General features: G+C 39.6%; 2 protein-coding genes across 11 annotated transcripts in view; one reads left to right on the top strand and one right to left on the bottom strand.

The window, feature by feature from the left end:
* Positions 1–832: 832 nt before the first annotated feature.
* LOC121712145 lies at positions 833–15673 on the bottom strand. 9 transcript variants are annotated; one of them, XM_042096204.1, is made up of 15 exons: positions 15446–15673; positions 14837–14930; positions 14179–14252; positions 10884–11180; positions 10165–10443; positions 10035–10058; positions 9720–9830; positions 9464–9516; positions 8344–8400; positions 3554–4125; positions 2809–3138; positions 2471–2728; positions 2100–2207; positions 1671–1774; positions 833–1279 (listed from the first exon to the last, which is right to left on the bottom strand). In XM_042096204.1, the coding sequence occupies exons 10-15, from the start codon at positions 3612–3614 to the stop codon at positions 1163–1165; spliced, it is 978 nt and encodes a 325-aa protein (XP_041952138.1). In that variant the 5' UTR covers positions 3615–4125; positions 8344–8400; positions 9464–9516; positions 9720–9830; positions 10035–10058; positions 10165–10443; positions 10884–11180; positions 14179–14252; positions 14837–14930; positions 15446–15673; the 3' UTR covers positions 833–1162. The 9 variants fall into 9 exon arrangements, with proteins under 9 accessions (XP_041952138.1, XP_041952140.1, XP_041952141.1 ...); XM_042096206.1 differs by lacking the exon at positions 10884–11180; XM_042096207.1 differs by lacking the exons at positions 14179–14252; positions 14837–14930; positions 15446–15673 and adding an exon at positions 11699–12100 and having other exon boundaries at positions 2471–2710.
* The window catches only part of med23 (mediator complex subunit 23), a 52191-nt gene continuing 49083 nt past the window's right edge, over positions 12588–15695 (top strand). For both annotated transcript variants that reach the window (XM_042096154.1, XM_042096152.1), the window contains exons 1-9: positions 12588–12783; positions 13205–13236; positions 13358–13445; positions 13689–13813; positions 14219–14330; positions 14566–14664; positions 14789–14890; positions 15110–15179; positions 15290–15402. In XM_042096154.1, coding sequence (XP_041952088.1) covers positions 12733–12783; positions 13205–13236; positions 13358–13445; positions 13689–13813; positions 14219–14330; positions 14566–14664; positions 14789–14890; positions 15110–15179; positions 15290–15402 — 792 coding nt within the window. In that variant the 5' untranslated portion in view covers positions 12588–12732. The remainder of the gene's footprint in view (positions 12784–13204; positions 13237–13357; positions 13446–13688; positions 13814–14218; positions 14331–14565; positions 14665–14788; positions 14891–15109; positions 15180–15289; positions 15403–15695) is intronic.

Genomic DNA, 15695 nt, shown 5'->3' with positions numbered 1-15695 from the left:
AATGTACACATAACCTACATTTTTTTTAGACCCCCCCCCCCCCCCCCCATGGATGAAATTCTACGAAACTTGGCATACCCCCAGAGAATGCCAGGTCAATCATACACATAAAATTTGGTGCAGTTCTGAACATCTTAACTGAAGATGGGGGCGATTAAAGCAGAATGATATTGCATTTTAATTTTTTACTGTGGGGGTGCAAATCACAAATGAGTGATTATGGGCCAGGTTGATGTGGGCCCTTGAGACCAACATACCATAAAAAAATCTTCATCCTCAGTGCCACGGTTCAGGTAGTTATTTAGGAAAAACTGCATTTTTTGGGTTTCGGGGGGCCCACAGCGGTGGGGGAGTGGCCCCCGGGGACCAAACAAATTTTTTCCGTAAAAGTCTAGTGGGGCTACATACCCACCAAATTTCATGTGCCCCGGGTATCATTGACCAAAATTTCAGGAAGTAGATGATAGAGGGGGGGGGGGGGGGGGGGGCAATCCCTATATGATCGCTTCGCTAGCGGCGGTCATAATTAACAGGGTAAAAAAAAACTTCAACTTTATTTAACAATATCATCACGCAATATCATTGGTATGAAAGAATATATTTATTTATTAATTCATCTTAGCAATATGACTTAAATTCTTCATAGAGTTATGACTGTAAGCAGGTCTATAAAACCGACCCCTCGGCTCATCCACTAAGTGCATTAGGGTCCACACTCATCCTTAACAGCATCAATAAAACAGTCATCAAGCAACACGTGACACCTCACACAGTTTTAAAGACACGAATGTAACGACCAAGAAGACCCACAAAGAAGCCAACTATAGTCAAGTTACGTCAAGTAATTTTTATTTTATATGTGCATTTTTATATGCACAGAGTGCAGCCCAAACCGCTCCACATACAAGACTGACACAGAAGACAAAAGATGCCGGAAGGACCGGTGACTCCAAGACAAGACGAACAACAAACAAATTAACAAATAAGAAAAAAAGGAAACTATATACCAAGATTCTACCGAGAGATGCTGTACATGTCACTGTAGGAAAATATGTTTTTGCAGTACCAGATAGATAGATAGATAGATAGATAGATAGATAGATACTTTATTGATCCCCAGGGGAAATTCAAGAAAGTACCACCTACAGTGGGGGTGGTGTGTTTAGCACTTTGTCTTGACGGTGGCATACTCCGTCTCATGTTGGGCTGGGAGTTTATCTGAGCTTTTCCTGATGTTTGCTGTGATGGTAATTTCTGCATAGGTGACTCCCTGGTCTCCCTGTAAGTGCAAAACCCTCAAATCAGTACATTAAATCCAGTATGCTGTTTTAATATGCATGTTCAGAGGCTATTTTGAGTGATCGTTTAACTAGTTAGCTCTTGTGGTTTATTGTGGTTATTTTATTGATGTATAGTTTATTTTATACTGTTGTATTTTGTCTGAGTAAGTATGTGCTAAAACAAAATAACATTGGATAGATATTGAATATTATAATATTATAATACAGCAGTGTATTTATGAACATATGAACACATTGATGTACATGCAGACAATTCACTCGCAGACACAGACAATTATGTAAAGGTCCAATTTGCCCAGACTTTTTCCCACTTTTTTCATTTTCTCATTTCTCTGGCAACGATGACCCCATACATTTCAGATTACTTACCGGAGCCTGTTTTGATTGTCCTGATGTTTTCCTCTCGTCTTCAGTTTTCTCCTTTGGTACATTTGTGCTCACATTTTCTGACCTCACATTTGCCGTCTGACGCTCTGAAGTGAAATAATAATAATAATAATAATAATAATAATAATAATAAAAAAGCTCATCAGAAGATTTCTCAGTCTGCTGTCATTTTTAGTGTCCGAATATGTCATGACTTGTAACCCTCTGATAGAAGAGTATGTTCTCTCCACAATGGAGGCCTAAACCTTGTATTTTCTGTCTCTTCTATTTATGGCATTGTTTTGTTGTTGGTTTGTTTATTTATGTATAAAAAAAACTTCTATTTAGAACCCCTAACTTTCATGCAATAGATAATATTGTCTGTTTATGTGTGGTGTGCCCCAGTTAAATTCACATCTTAATGTTACTTACTTGCTTTCCTCCTCCAGAGAAATACTAGAAATGCACACAGAGCCACAGCCACAGCTACAGCCCCAACCACAGCACCTATCAACCCCACAGGGTGAGAGCCATCTTGACCTGAGCAGCACAGACACGGGAAGAAAATGAGCATTTTGTCAGTGATTGAATTCAAAGTGCTACTGAAACCGCAATGTTATAGAAAAAAATCAAAACCCTTTGCATTTATCATTGGGAATTATTAACTGTGTTTTTTTTTTTTCAGTAAAATGGAAAAGCTTGGAATGCGAGTGCTGCATGATGTAGAAAAAGCACTGCTCTCACTTTCAAGAATGTTGTACCCTGGTTAAGAATGTATGATTTAGATCAGTGCTACAAGCCACCTTTGATGATGTAGTCCACAGTGGCTTTGAGCTCTCCCTTCCATTCCACTTTACACTGCAGCTTCCTATTGTTGTCCTCTTTTGTCAATGTTCGTGTGAACGCGATATTATATGGATCCTTGACCTGATGATGGTCAAAGTCAGTCCACACTAGCTTTATGTCACCCTTGTTATTCTGGCTATCATGGATGGCCAAATGGCAGTAGAAGGTCACATTGGTGTCAGCCTTCATCTCTGATGCTGGAATTGAGGAGGAAACTAAGAAAAAATGGAGACATTACCGACTGCAGTCAATTATACTTCATAGCATAACGCTACACAGAGTAAAGAAAGCCCACCTGTGAGTACAGAAAGATAAACAAGACGGTCTTCTCCATTTTGGTTTCCATCTTCCATCAGGAACTGTCGACAGATGTACTCTCTCGCATCCTGAGAGGTGATGTTGATAATTTTGAGAGAACAGTCCGGCTCTAGCTTCAGTCTGTCTGCTATGTTTGTGTTGTCAGATTTGATTTTCCCACGGTTGACCACTTCAACAGTTGATCTGGTTCCAGAGGTGCTATAGAGCCATGTAGTTGTAGAGCAGTCTTTAGCAATTACATTTTCACATGGCAGTTTCACATAATCTCTTTCCTTTGAATACACAATATGTGGGACTTCACATTTACCTGAGAAAAAAAAACACATGATAACAGAATCACTTTCACTTTGAACCCACTCAATGATCACTTAGACAATAACTTCCAAATGTCTCATCATTACTGACTCACCTTTTTAAAGAACTGTTTTCAGATCTCCCCTCCCCACACACACATGGTTTCTACACTTCTCTTGCTTACTTGTTCATACTTATTCTATTGGCTGACGCTCTTATCCAAAGCTACTGACATTCACTTACAAGGGCCAGTAATCCCAGAGCAACTACGGATAAAGTGCCTTGTTCAACTTGGCACAACGGTGGCAGCCAGGAAGTGAACCCACAACTTTTTCTGGATACTAAATGCTCACCCAGCTCCTTATCACTACACTGTCAACCAGCATAACCATAACAATAACCATGCATTAAGAAACTCTGTGTCTCACCTGGTTGTGGATGAGTGAGGCAGAGGAGCAGCACTATCAAAGCAAGTCGGACTGCTGTCATGTTTGGTCCTCTTGAGTTTGTCTTATGATCTGAGTTCAGTATTCAAGTGAGAGTCACAGCTTCCTCAATTCTACCACGTCATCCCAGCCAGTTCATACATAGTTTGTATGGAGAGTAATTATCTTGTAGTATGTGTCACAATGAGTTCAATAGGTTGCAACAGGATGACCTAAGTTTGAAAGTGACTGAAATGACTGAACTAACAAGCCCACTGCTGATTAACTAAGTCAGGGAAGAGGACAGTGAGCCCTGAACGCTAAAACAGTTTTCCTGTGGTGTCTCGACAGTAGTCGCAACTTTGTCAACACTTCCTCTAAACATTTATTTGAGTTAAAGGTTGTGGAGGTCGATGCAGGGCTGTATGCAGAATATAAATATGTAAATTTGATTCAAAAATTCAAAGTCATTTATCTTGAAAAGTTATTTTCATCACTGTCCTATCTAATAAAGGCTATGGATAACCCATAGAAGTGTGCTTGTAAGTCAACAAGTACAGAAAGAGGTCACCAACCTGCCACAGAAAATGACATAAAATACATACATTCAACACTCAACTAAAAATGATTGATAGTATATAGTAATTTCTTTCAAATATATACAGGAGAGATGTTACATTCTTAGTGCTATAGGTAGAGGATTTCAAACAGCAGCCAATCAAGAACCAAGCCTATTCACCATCAAAACCAATTCACAATCACAAATAACAAATCACCAAAACATCACCCACAGAACAGCCATCAAGAGCATTTCATATTCAACTTCCAAACGTATCCAAGTTGATATAGTGGTCAGTTCAAAACCAGGTGCATTAGTGCCAAAGGCCTGGACATCTTGTACAAGGCGCAATACATTCTGAATGATGTACACAGGTTGTGAGCAATACATACTGCCATCCAGACAGTCTTTTTCACAGAAAACATTGAATATTTCAGGAAAACAAATGGAAAAGTAATTCTGCACATATTTAAACAGTCAAGGTGCTAAAATGGCCTGTCTGCAGTCTAGACCTGTCAAATTGGTTGCATCATGGGATGAAAAACAAAATTAACAGCATAACTCTCAAAAATAATTTCAAGTTTTTGCCTGAAATTGCACTGTGCCTATTTACAAGGGCATTGTTCCCACCTCTTCTGGGGCCTACCATCAAATGTTGGACCTCTATAGAAAGCTGAGAACCTCTAGTTTTCGTAGGAAACAGTCAAAATAAATATGTGATGTACTCACAAAGAGTTACAGAGGCTAGAATATAGTTTTTTTTTTCTTTCTGAGGTGTGGCTGATTATCTTTGCGAGACTATTTTCAGACTTCTTGTAGCCCTCGTTTCACAGGCCATGAAGTGTAGACTGCCCAGAGCATCATTTCCTGTGATGTGTAACATCTGACTTCAATAGAAAATGAATGAATTTACTGTGAGATAATGGAAATCTTGTAATACAGTGTAGAAGTTCCCCTTTCCAACAGTTTTACATTGGGTAGGCTATTCATTTAGTAAAAGGGGTTCCTGGTTCCATTGCTTCCCTGTGTTCTTTCCTTTAAAACAAGAATAAATCAGTTTCAAGAAGTGAAAATCACTAGATTGAAACATGTGGATGCTTTTATGTATTTTTCATGGGTCTGTTTACATAACGTTATTAGCCTACTGTAAACCGGGGTGGCATTTGACACTTTTTACATTTTTTGGGGAATTTATTTACAAACCTGAAAAAAAATCGGCAAGTAGGCTATGCTACGAGACTCTGACTGATGATTGCATTCAGGAAGCATTGCACCATGTCGACAGTGGTTTACACCACATTAGTTTCAGTTTTTTTAATAAAAAATGAAGACGATCTATTCTCAATAATTGCTTAAAGAAGCACTATGCAGGTCTGGTTATTCCTTCGCTGTTTCTGGGTTTTCGCCGGATTTGGGCTTGCATTTTTCACTACACAGCTCCCCCTGCAGCTTCAGTAGCAAGGGACTGCTACGCTAACCCCCCACTAGCTAGCAAGCTAGCCATCAAGAAACCAAGCTAAACACATACAGGGCTCACATTAAAACGGTCGAGCAAACACATTGTTCAAGAGACTATCAAACCACATTACAAAGACAAAGTTCACCCAATGGTAGGCTACTTACAATTTCAACAGCAACAAAGCCAAGTCGGCGTCCGTTTTGCAGTCTTCTTCGAAACTACAATCTGACTACATTTTTCGAGGCGCGATTGGATACTTCCGCTGAGTCACATCCGGATTTACCCGGACCGGGTCCAGTAAGTTGCATATTCCTTTTTTTCCGCAGAGATGCGATAGGGGGAGACAAAGCACCCACCAAGCGACCCAGAAAGTGTTGTAGAACCATCAGAATGACTCTCAACCTGCATAAGCATAACTAAGGTAATTTTTGCTAAAATTGTTTGCATAGTGCTTCTTTAAATCATCGGAGAGGCAAACTGCTTATCAATTTGCAAAAACACATTTCTTTTCTATAAAACTTTGGTCTGGCATAGTATTGAACGTTGTTAATTTGGTTTGTGTACAGAAAATTGGTTGCTACGGAAACGTGATGTCACACTTTAGCACTCACTTTAGCACTAGTTACTGAACGGGCCTAATGGACCCAGGCACAGGGGCCCAAGTGTTCAGGGATCTCTGAAGCCAAAACCTCTGCGTGAAGTCACTACTCACTACCAGGGTTTGGTAGTAACTGATTACAAGTAATCTGGATTATAGTTACATTGTCGAAGATTACTTGATTACATTTTGTTTATGTGTTTCCGAGTGTGAACTGTTTTACACCCATTTACGAGGCTCAATGTATCTCCACACTTCATTGGTAGACTTCCGAGGGCCCTGACATTTAAAACGAGACATTGAGAACTTTGAAAAAGCACTGGTAGTTTACTTACAAGACGATTTATACAGACAGTATCTTCACGAAGTTTAGCGTTTGCAGCCATCTTGAATTTAGTCACGATAAGTCGAGCAACGAGTAAGAATGAACAGGTATGATAAGGGATCAGATTCCAAAAATAATTCAGTGGAAATGCATGGATTCCAGTTGCTGCTACTGGAAGAAACTGGAATCCATGCATTTCCACTGAATTATTTTTGGATAAGCCTCGTTAATGGGTGTAAAACAGTGATTTATTTGCATGGCTAGCCCGATGCCGAAGCACCACTATTGAAAAAGCTGTTGGTAGCATCGGCTAACTAGCGCCAGATTTTGGAGTGCAGGGGACAAGCCGAGATGGGCTATGAGACATACGTTCACACTCGGTATCATGTTTCAATACACTTTAGGTCAATATCACACCGGAATTCTCCTTTAAGTGATTTGCTAGTTGCAGCAGCCTCGATTGTTAGCACGCTTGACTCCCGAATCCAAGGTGTTGCTGTTTGTGGGGCGAGTCCATGACTGAGCGTGCAAATCAGCACAAGGCATTGGTGCCGTGACCCGGATCAGGATTGAGGTTTAAACATAAACACGCAATTTCTGTTGAAAAGGGGAAGTGGGGGCTACAAGTGTACCATAAAGTAGCATTACCACAACACAAATCTTTGGGCCATTCGCTCAACCCAGCACAACCTTGCAGCAAGTGCAGCAATCTGTAAGCCTTGTGTTTTTTTATTTCAATGTATTTGTAAGCTCTGTCTTTTTTATTTCATTTTTGAGTTTTTATTTTGAAGTAATCCAAAAGTAATTCAAAAGTATTCAAATTATGTTACATTATTTTTGTAATCCAATGGATTACGTTACTGATTACAAAAATTGGTGTGTAGTCTGTACTCTGTAATCGATTACATTTCAAAGTAATCTGACTGTATGTCTGTCATTGTCTTTTATGACTGCAAGAAGTCTCCGTTCTCTTAAGTTTATCTTATGAGGAAGATAAACAAAATTAAAGAGCTATGCTTGTATCAAGACATTGTCACAGGCAATCCCAAATCCCTCTGTCAGTCTGGCGTATTAGGGTATTTCTGTAGTCTCTCCAGTGTGTCTTTAATCAATAGACATCACTAACAAACAAGTCAACCCTCTCCTCGGAGCAAAACCTATGTTTCAAGGTACTTGTATTCCTCTTGTCAATTCTGGGAGTAACAGTAAAATCACTAATCCTAAGGCCGTTAACCTCATGTTGATTGTGCTGTGTACATAAAGTAACATGTCAAAAAAACATTTGTAGCAAGTTCCCCCCTTTCCTACTAATAGCCATCACTGGCTATTCTTAGTATAATTTAATTTCATAACCTAAAAAAATCAGTCAATCAACTTTAATTATGGATACTGGGAAAAAAGACCATACTTCAATAGATTATGCAATAATTTTACTGCACCGAACATGAGCACTAACAAACTAGCTGGATTTCACATCGATATGAAAATTATGATTTTCAGTGTTATTACACAATCACCAATTATGTGTATGTAGACATGTTTTTTCCTCAGTGTGTCTTCCAATGATATTGCTTCATGTGCTTGAAGATATGATGTATGATGCTATCTGCCATCAGGTGTAGCTGCCCTCCTGGGACACACTACTGCACTGTAGCATAGGTAGGGTATGGGTCAAAGTCCTGAGTCTTCCTCTTTTTGCTGGTGTTGGCCTTGACCACAGAATATGTCACAGATTCTTCAGACACCCTCTAATGGTAATTTTATTAAATCATATTTGTTATTAATACTTATTCTTGAGACAGGAATCAGAATGATAATTTAGCGTGCACTGGAAACCTCCATTCACTCTCACCTTCCTCTGCTCAGCATGTGTTGGGTTTTTGGGGTGAACCTCAATGTATGTGTGTTCCTGCACAGAAGGCAAGCAACAACAACAATAACATCAAAAACCATCTAGGCAAATCTCACTGACCTAAGCGTTTTGTAAAGTGCACACTGTTGATGTTGTAAGGTCTCTTCTTGTTGCCATGATACAGTATATTATTGTATGCTACAGACTCACTGGCAGAAGACACCAAACTCCACAGATCAAGGCTATTTGTGCTTATTTGAAAATCATATGACACGTGCTTGTACCCAAATAGACTAGTACACATTCTGTATTGTTGCAGCATTGTACATCTATCTCTGTGTGGTTCTAAAGGTTGTATCAGTGATGGCGGGGTAACGTCACTTCTGTTGACGTTCAAACAAAACAGATAGCTAGCTCACTACTCCTTCCCTCTCCCTTCAGTGCAATCGAATCTCTCCTGAACGCGCATCTCGTCGGTTATTGGTTGGAACACATTATTTCCAGCCTGCTTATGGAGCGGGCAGCTAGCAGATCGTTAGGAAAGATTAGATGAATATGATCATTTATGTTTGGGCCTTTTTTGGGCCTGCAATCGCTGATACAACCTTCAATGCCTGTTGATGCCTTTCTATATTCCTCTCTATATTCACAGATAGAAAGTGTATTTGGGGAAGTTGTGTGGACTGCTAAATCATTATCTGACACAGCAGCCAGGAGGCCCTTTCTATAGACAAACAACATATGCCTAAAGTCTTCTGTCGTTTTGAGGTTGCTATGAATGATCAGTGCACAACTATAGTTGTAAAAACCTCTGCTAATTATAGCAGAGGTTGTATGATTGTAAAATGATACACTGTGGCCTTTTCTAAACATTACATTATTTTTTGTGATGTATTGCTGAATTACAAAAGAAACACAATAGTCTTTTAGTCATAATCTCAGGACAGCGTTATTCTGGTATTCTCTCACCAATTAATTTAACTAGGTACAAAAGTAGTGTGGTGTGCTTAACTCTTGCACAGTGCTACTTACAGAGCAGCACCCAACAAGCAGTGCTAGGCCACAACCTAAGAAACCACAACTGGAAGGATTACAGTACTTTTTGAGAAACATGACTTACCTCTTCTGTGTTTTGCTGGCCAACTTTCTTTTTTCTCTTTACTTTTTTATTTTCTGTTGAGGGAAAAGTATCCAATCACTTAATGCGGTATAGTTAACATCTCCATGTGTTAGTGGTAGGGAATAGATAATGAAACCACAATGTGTATGTCCTATGATCTGAATGTAGAAATGAAATCCAGACATTACATTAACCATTACAGACATGATGGTTTTGCTGTGTTGGGTATTGTGTTTTTTTGGTGACTGTGACATACTTGATTGCTTCCTCAAGACCACCAGCAAAGCTACACATGCCACTACGGCCAGAGCAGCAGTCAAGGCGATGGTCAGTTCGAGGACTTCCATTTGCACAGCAGACTCGCAGACTTTAATTAGAGAGGATGCAAAAAGTCATAAAGGAGGAAGTTTCAGTATTGTATTTCAGGAAGTGTTTCAGCACCACAGTTCAAACAGGTTATGCAATGCAAACATTGTCCAACATTCCAAAGCATAGTACAATACATTTAATAGTCATGATATGCAAACGATTAATTCTGAACAGATTTAACTTTAGGTGAGGTCTTGCTTACCAACATTTTCCTCTCTTCTTTCTTCTGTTAAAGAAAATATGGGAACTATAACTTTTTTACATTGGAAAATATACATACAGAAACATTCATAAGATTACAAAACCTCACAGGATCCCAGTATTACACCAACCTGAGAAACTGAGGGTGTAAACAGCTGATGCCCTTTCCACTCCTCCACGTTTCAGTCTGCAGTGCACTTTCCTCCCCAGCTGATTCCGTGTAAGAGTCAGTCTGGTGCTGATGTTGCATGGGGATTTAGTGACATCATGATGGTCAGAACCAACCCACTCAAGGCTCAAGTCCCCTTTGTATGCATTGCAGTGGGTGGTAGAGTCATAAGTGTGCAGGAGACAGTGAATGGTCACTGTATCGTTAACCTTCAGCTTAGACTCATGAATAGAGCTGAAAACTAGAAAATGAGGAGACATAAAAGAGTAGACAGAATAAGACACAGTAAAGGTAGAACAGGACCATGTGGGGAAAGGAGAGAGCGGTCATCCTACTCAGCTTCAAATTAAGGTCTTTAGGACAATTACTCTGCACTTTGACCACAATACTAAAGAACCAGACTCATATGTTTGGCAGTCACAGTTAATATACCAGGTTACCACAGGCCATACTGCTTTTCTGAATGTTTTTCTCAGCTCCAGTGTGTCTGGTTAGTGATCACAAGGATACAAGGAAGTTTATTGTCACATGCATATAGTTACTGGAAGTAAGAAATGCAGTGAAATTATGTCTGGTGTCACTAAAGTGATATTAATTGACTTTTTACACAATTCAGTATTGTGATAATGGAATATCTAGATATCTTCAAGATTTCTGGCTTCATTTATTCCGAAGGCTTACCACTGATCACAGCAAGTTGAACAGAAATATTGTCTTTCAGGCTTTTTCTACAGATGTACATTCCTGCATCAACAGTGGTGACATAACCAATGTGCAGAGAACAGTCAGGCTCCAGTCTCAGTCGGTTATTTCCGGGTGTATCAAATTTGCCTTCAATCACCAAGGGATATTTGGTGGTTTTATTTTTTTTGTAGGTCCAGTTTATTGAGTTACATCCAGGATGAGTCTCATTCGGACACTGAATTGTGACATCACTTCCTGCCCTGGAATATCTCATGATGTGGTTTCCACATAAACCTTTAGAAGTGAAATATTGTATTATTACATCTGCAATTGATGTAGAAATTATGAATCTGTAATTTTTTCCATCAGGTAAGTATACTTGGCCTATAAACCTGATTTACATTTACATAAAAAAGATATTGGATAACTAATGTGATTATTGTGATTCTCTGTTGGAAATGCATTGCTGATCTGACCAGCTCACGACAGCAGGGTATGAAATCAAAGTTTATTTGCAATACCTGTTCTTTAGACTACGAGAAGGTATGCACCATGGTAAGCATTTTTTTGTATCAACAACAAAAAAGACACCAAGTATGAACACAGTCTGGCAGGTTGGAACTGAATTGATGGTCTAAAATGGCAAAGATATAGCACACATGACACACTGAATGTAAAAGAAATGTAAAAAGGCAAAGCTGCTACAAGGTTTCACTGTATGAGATCTATTCACCTATTAGACATCCCACCCCTTATGGTGGACAGTCATTAATTAGACTTTACAGATCTCCAGCTCTTTTGTGTTGTCTTACCTGAATTCAGGTGAACAAGGATGAAAAACAAAATGAGGTGAAAACGCCACAAGGAATGCATGTCTCTCTTGCAGGCAAGTCTCACAGAAAGGTCTATGAGCTTTCTCTAGACCTGCTTTTTGTTCTAAAAAGTTGACCCCTTATTTACGTCACTGATATTAGAGTGACCTGAACTTGTTCCGTACAATTACAGCTTCCAGTAATTCCCACATCACATTTTCAGAAATGTGTCTGTATGGCTGAAACTGAAAAAAACGTTTATATTTTACTTCCTCTGAGAGATCAAACTCGGTCAGGGCCTTGCAGGAAAACAAATCTGACCTTATGAGCATAAGTAGTTGTGTATTTTATATTATATACTTTTAATGACTTTTTTTGGCTGTTAGTGAATGTGTGTGTGATGTCTGTATGCTACTGAGACCTTGAATTTCTCCTGGGGATCAATAAAGTATCTATCTATATGCAAATTATTGCACATTCCATTAGATAATGACTCATTTACATACTTATACATAACATTTCAGAAAAGTTGCAATACAAACAAATATTGACTTATTGTACATAATCAGCTGTTTAAGTTTTGCGGGGATATATATTAGTTATTTTTATTAGTCCATTCACCTGTAAGATATACCTCCACATACAATGTACATAAACCGGCTGGTAAAACACAAAAATCTATACCCCAAATGCAATGCTCGTCACATATTTTCTAATTCTAGGGTGGTAAATATAGGCTACCTTGTTAAAAATCACTTATTCCCCTTGAATGGTACCGATTGACCAAAATTAAGGGTCTGGCTCAAGGATTGTAAGAATATGTCCGGAACGTTCTTTTATCGTAGTTGTAGGTCACCGTACATTTTTCTGCTAGTGCACACTTCCGGTGTTTCAATCAATTCATTTATGTAGCAACCAACTCTGTTCAAATTGGTTCATCTGCGGAAGCCTATGTTAGTCTGGCATAGCCAGTGGATTTAATTACAATGCAATTTATGTTTCTATGAAATAAAATATACATTTTACATTGAAATATGTCGATTTCAATGGAAAGTCAACTTCAGTCCATATTCGAGGATGTTGTGGTACGTCCCCCGTTCAATTTTTAGCAAGAAGCTGGTTAGCAAGCTGCGATGGCAAGCTGAATTGTAATACCTTGTTATTTCACCATAGATTTGATTGTGGTAATTCATTATTCCTCTGAATATTCAATTAAATGTAATGCAATATTCTTATTTAATGCCGTATCGTTATGCTACACGAAGAAGCATGTCGCAACAGAAGCAAGCTGCTTTTTCCTGCTATATCAATCGCAGCTAAAAGCCGATGATTTGTAAACAACATTCCTTGCGTGATCTCCATAATATTTTAATCAATTATAAAAAGATTTAAGATAGCAGTTATGAGACACATTAAGTTGACGCTAACGCTGCTACCCACGCTATGTTTTTTCACTCTTTTACGGATGAAAATGATTAATCACAGGAAATTGTGTTCTCTTCTCAGAAAACCGAGGTCATAGAGGAGGCGTTTGCTGGGTAAGGCCAGCATCATAGTAATACAGAGTGTTAACAACTATTTACAGACAGCTGATAAATCTAAATCAAGCGTTGCAATGTAAATAGTAATGTACAGTATTGTACTGTCTTTTGCGCACAGGATGTTCATGGACACAGCTGAGTCAGAACGGATGAAGCTAATCAGCTGTTTAGGTGCATTCAGACAGTACTGGAGCACTCTGCCACAGGTAAGAGCGTATGTCCTGTACAGCTGTCGTAAAAGTAACACATGGATAATGCACTGGTTACTCACTAACTAATAACAACACAAGCAATGATAGTAATAGTAATGCTACTAATCGTCATAAATACAGCTACTCTTTGGGTGAGCAGCATAAGTGTCAGTATTACTGTAAGTGTAAAGATAGATAGGACGTACTTCCTAATATTTCCTATAAGTGACTACATCTGCATGCCCTACTGTATTACAGGAGTCCCATGAGCAGTGTGTTAAGTGGATTGTCCGGTTTATCCATGGACAGCACAGTCCCAAGCGCATCTCTTTCCTCTATGACTGTTTGGCCATGGCTGTTGAGACCAGCCTCTTGACTCCGAGGTGTGTTCTGTGAACTAAAGCTGTTGTATGAAGTCCTTGCAAGTACCCTGTTTGTTCTTTTGAAACTAGCAGTCTTACATTAAATCCCATTGAAAGATTTCTTTGCCAACAAAAGTAAAAAAGAATCCTCACAACTGAGAATGGCTGTGGAGACCATAGCAATAGATCCAGAATGGTTTCACTGTTTAACTACACAAGTCAAATTCACAGAGAATAACAAATGCATTCACAGACAACATACACATACCCAGAAGTTTAAAACACCAGAATGCTCAGAGCCACAGTGTTTGTTTTCTCTGTGTATTTGATGATGATGCATTTGACATTTCAGTCTGTGGTGGCCTGATGAATTAGTTTTGTCTGACCTGCTATCTGTCGTCTGACTTGTCTCCGTGTGGTTTGCAGAATGGTTTGCCAGGCGCTGATCAACTCTGAGAGCCTGGAGTGGGAGAGGACTCAGCTGTGGGCTCTGACCTTCCGACTCTTTCGCAAAATCATTGGAGGAGTGGATTACAAGGCAAGAAACTCTGTCAAGAAAATCTGTACTTTTACTAACTGAATCTATAGTCTCGGTTTCATATGAAAGTGGCTAAATGGCCGTAAAAGGCAATATGTGATGGGAATATTGAGAGGACAAGATGGCTGCCGCTAATTCACTCCATTCACATCCGAGAGTGGAAAATTGATACTCTCAGTTACAGCTATGCACTATCACTTATCTGAGGTGGTGACGCTGCCATCTCTTTTAACAGGGTGTAAGAGATTTATTGAAGACCGTTTTGGACAAAATCCAGACCATTCCCAATGTCGTCAGCTCAGCCGTGGTCCAGCAGCTACTGGCCGTTCGAGAGGTATTTCACAGAAGGGCACTAATGTAGCCAATCATATTGGAGATGGCACCGTCTCCTTGGAGAACCTCCACACAGTATGTGAAGTGAGTAATCTTGTAATGTAGTGTGCTTTGTGTACTTGCAGGTGGTTGAGTACATACTCGACAGGAATGCCTGTCTCCTGCCAGCCTACCTTGCTGTGACCGAGATCAGGAAGCTTTATCCAGAGGGGGCGCTATCACACTGGGTATGTGCAAACAATGCCTGAGAGTGACTCCAAATAGTGCCTGATATAAGGGGGGGGGGGGGGGGGAAGAATAAAAAAATAAAAATAAAAAAAAATTTGTCACTGTCAGAGATTTTGGCTCTTGGTCCAAAAAAGATCTTCAAAAGTGCTGTTGCACTGGGAACATTGGTGTTTATTTCAAGCCTAACTCCTCTTCTTTGTCTCCATGGCTGTTTTTAGCTTCTCGGTAGCCTGATTTCAGACTTTGTGGACAGTTTCCGTCCCACTGCAAGGATCAACTCCATCTGTGGTAAGGCTACCAGTCTATATCTCCCCTTCAAACGTAGTTCAGCACTAGTCTACTCTTGGCCCTAAGGACTTGTTTGGTCTACTCTCATCTCTTGTATGTTTGTCTCATAGGGAGATGCAGCCTACTCCCTGTGGTCAACAACTCTGGGGCCATCTGTAATTCCTGGAAGTTGGACCCCACCACACTACGCTTCCCTCTCAAAGGCATGCTGCCCTATGATAAGGTAATAATGAGTTCAGGCTTCAACCCTTTCTTGTAAGACTCACTTGAATAGGGTGTGAAGGGGTTTCCCAATCACTTGTTCTTCCTCCTCAGATGGTTAGGATGATTGTCACTGTCTGTTATAAATGAAATTGGTCATGACTGTCTGGGAAATGCTTGGAATGTGAGACTGATCCTAATCTGAAATCTGTTTGTGCATTTCTTCCTCATATATCTTTCACTCTTTCTCTCCTTTCATTTGTTGTTCTTGCTTTATCTCTTTATCTCTCTCTCTCTCTCTCTCTCTCTCTCTCT

This window comes from Alosa sapidissima, chromosome 6 (genome assembly GCF_018492685.1).
Source record: "Alosa sapidissima isolate fAloSap1 chromosome 6, fAloSap1.pri, whole genome shotgun sequence".
Classification (NCBI taxonomy): Eukaryota; Metazoa; Chordata; class Actinopteri; order Clupeiformes; family Clupeidae; genus Alosa; species Alosa sapidissima.
Note: the sequence above shows the minus strand (reverse complement) of the source record. Positions and strands in the feature narration are given on the sequence as shown.

What these genes read in the sequence shown, in the direction of transcription:
- LOC121712145 (XM_042096202.1), bottom strand. Translation starts at nt 11,759, where the DNA reads ATGCATTCCTTGTGGCGTTTTCACCTCATTTTGTTTTTCATCCTTGTT. An exon ending in AAGAAGAGAGGAAAATGTTG is followed by an intron (nt 9,831 to 10,034) that starts GTAAGCAAGACC and finishes CTCTAATTAAAG; the next exon opens with TCTGCGAGTCTGCTGTGCAA. An exon ending in CACATGCTGAGCAGAGGAAG is followed by an intron (nt 8,240 to 8,343) that starts GTGAGAGTGAAT and finishes AATTACCATTAG; the next exon opens with AGGGTGTCTGAAGAATCTGT.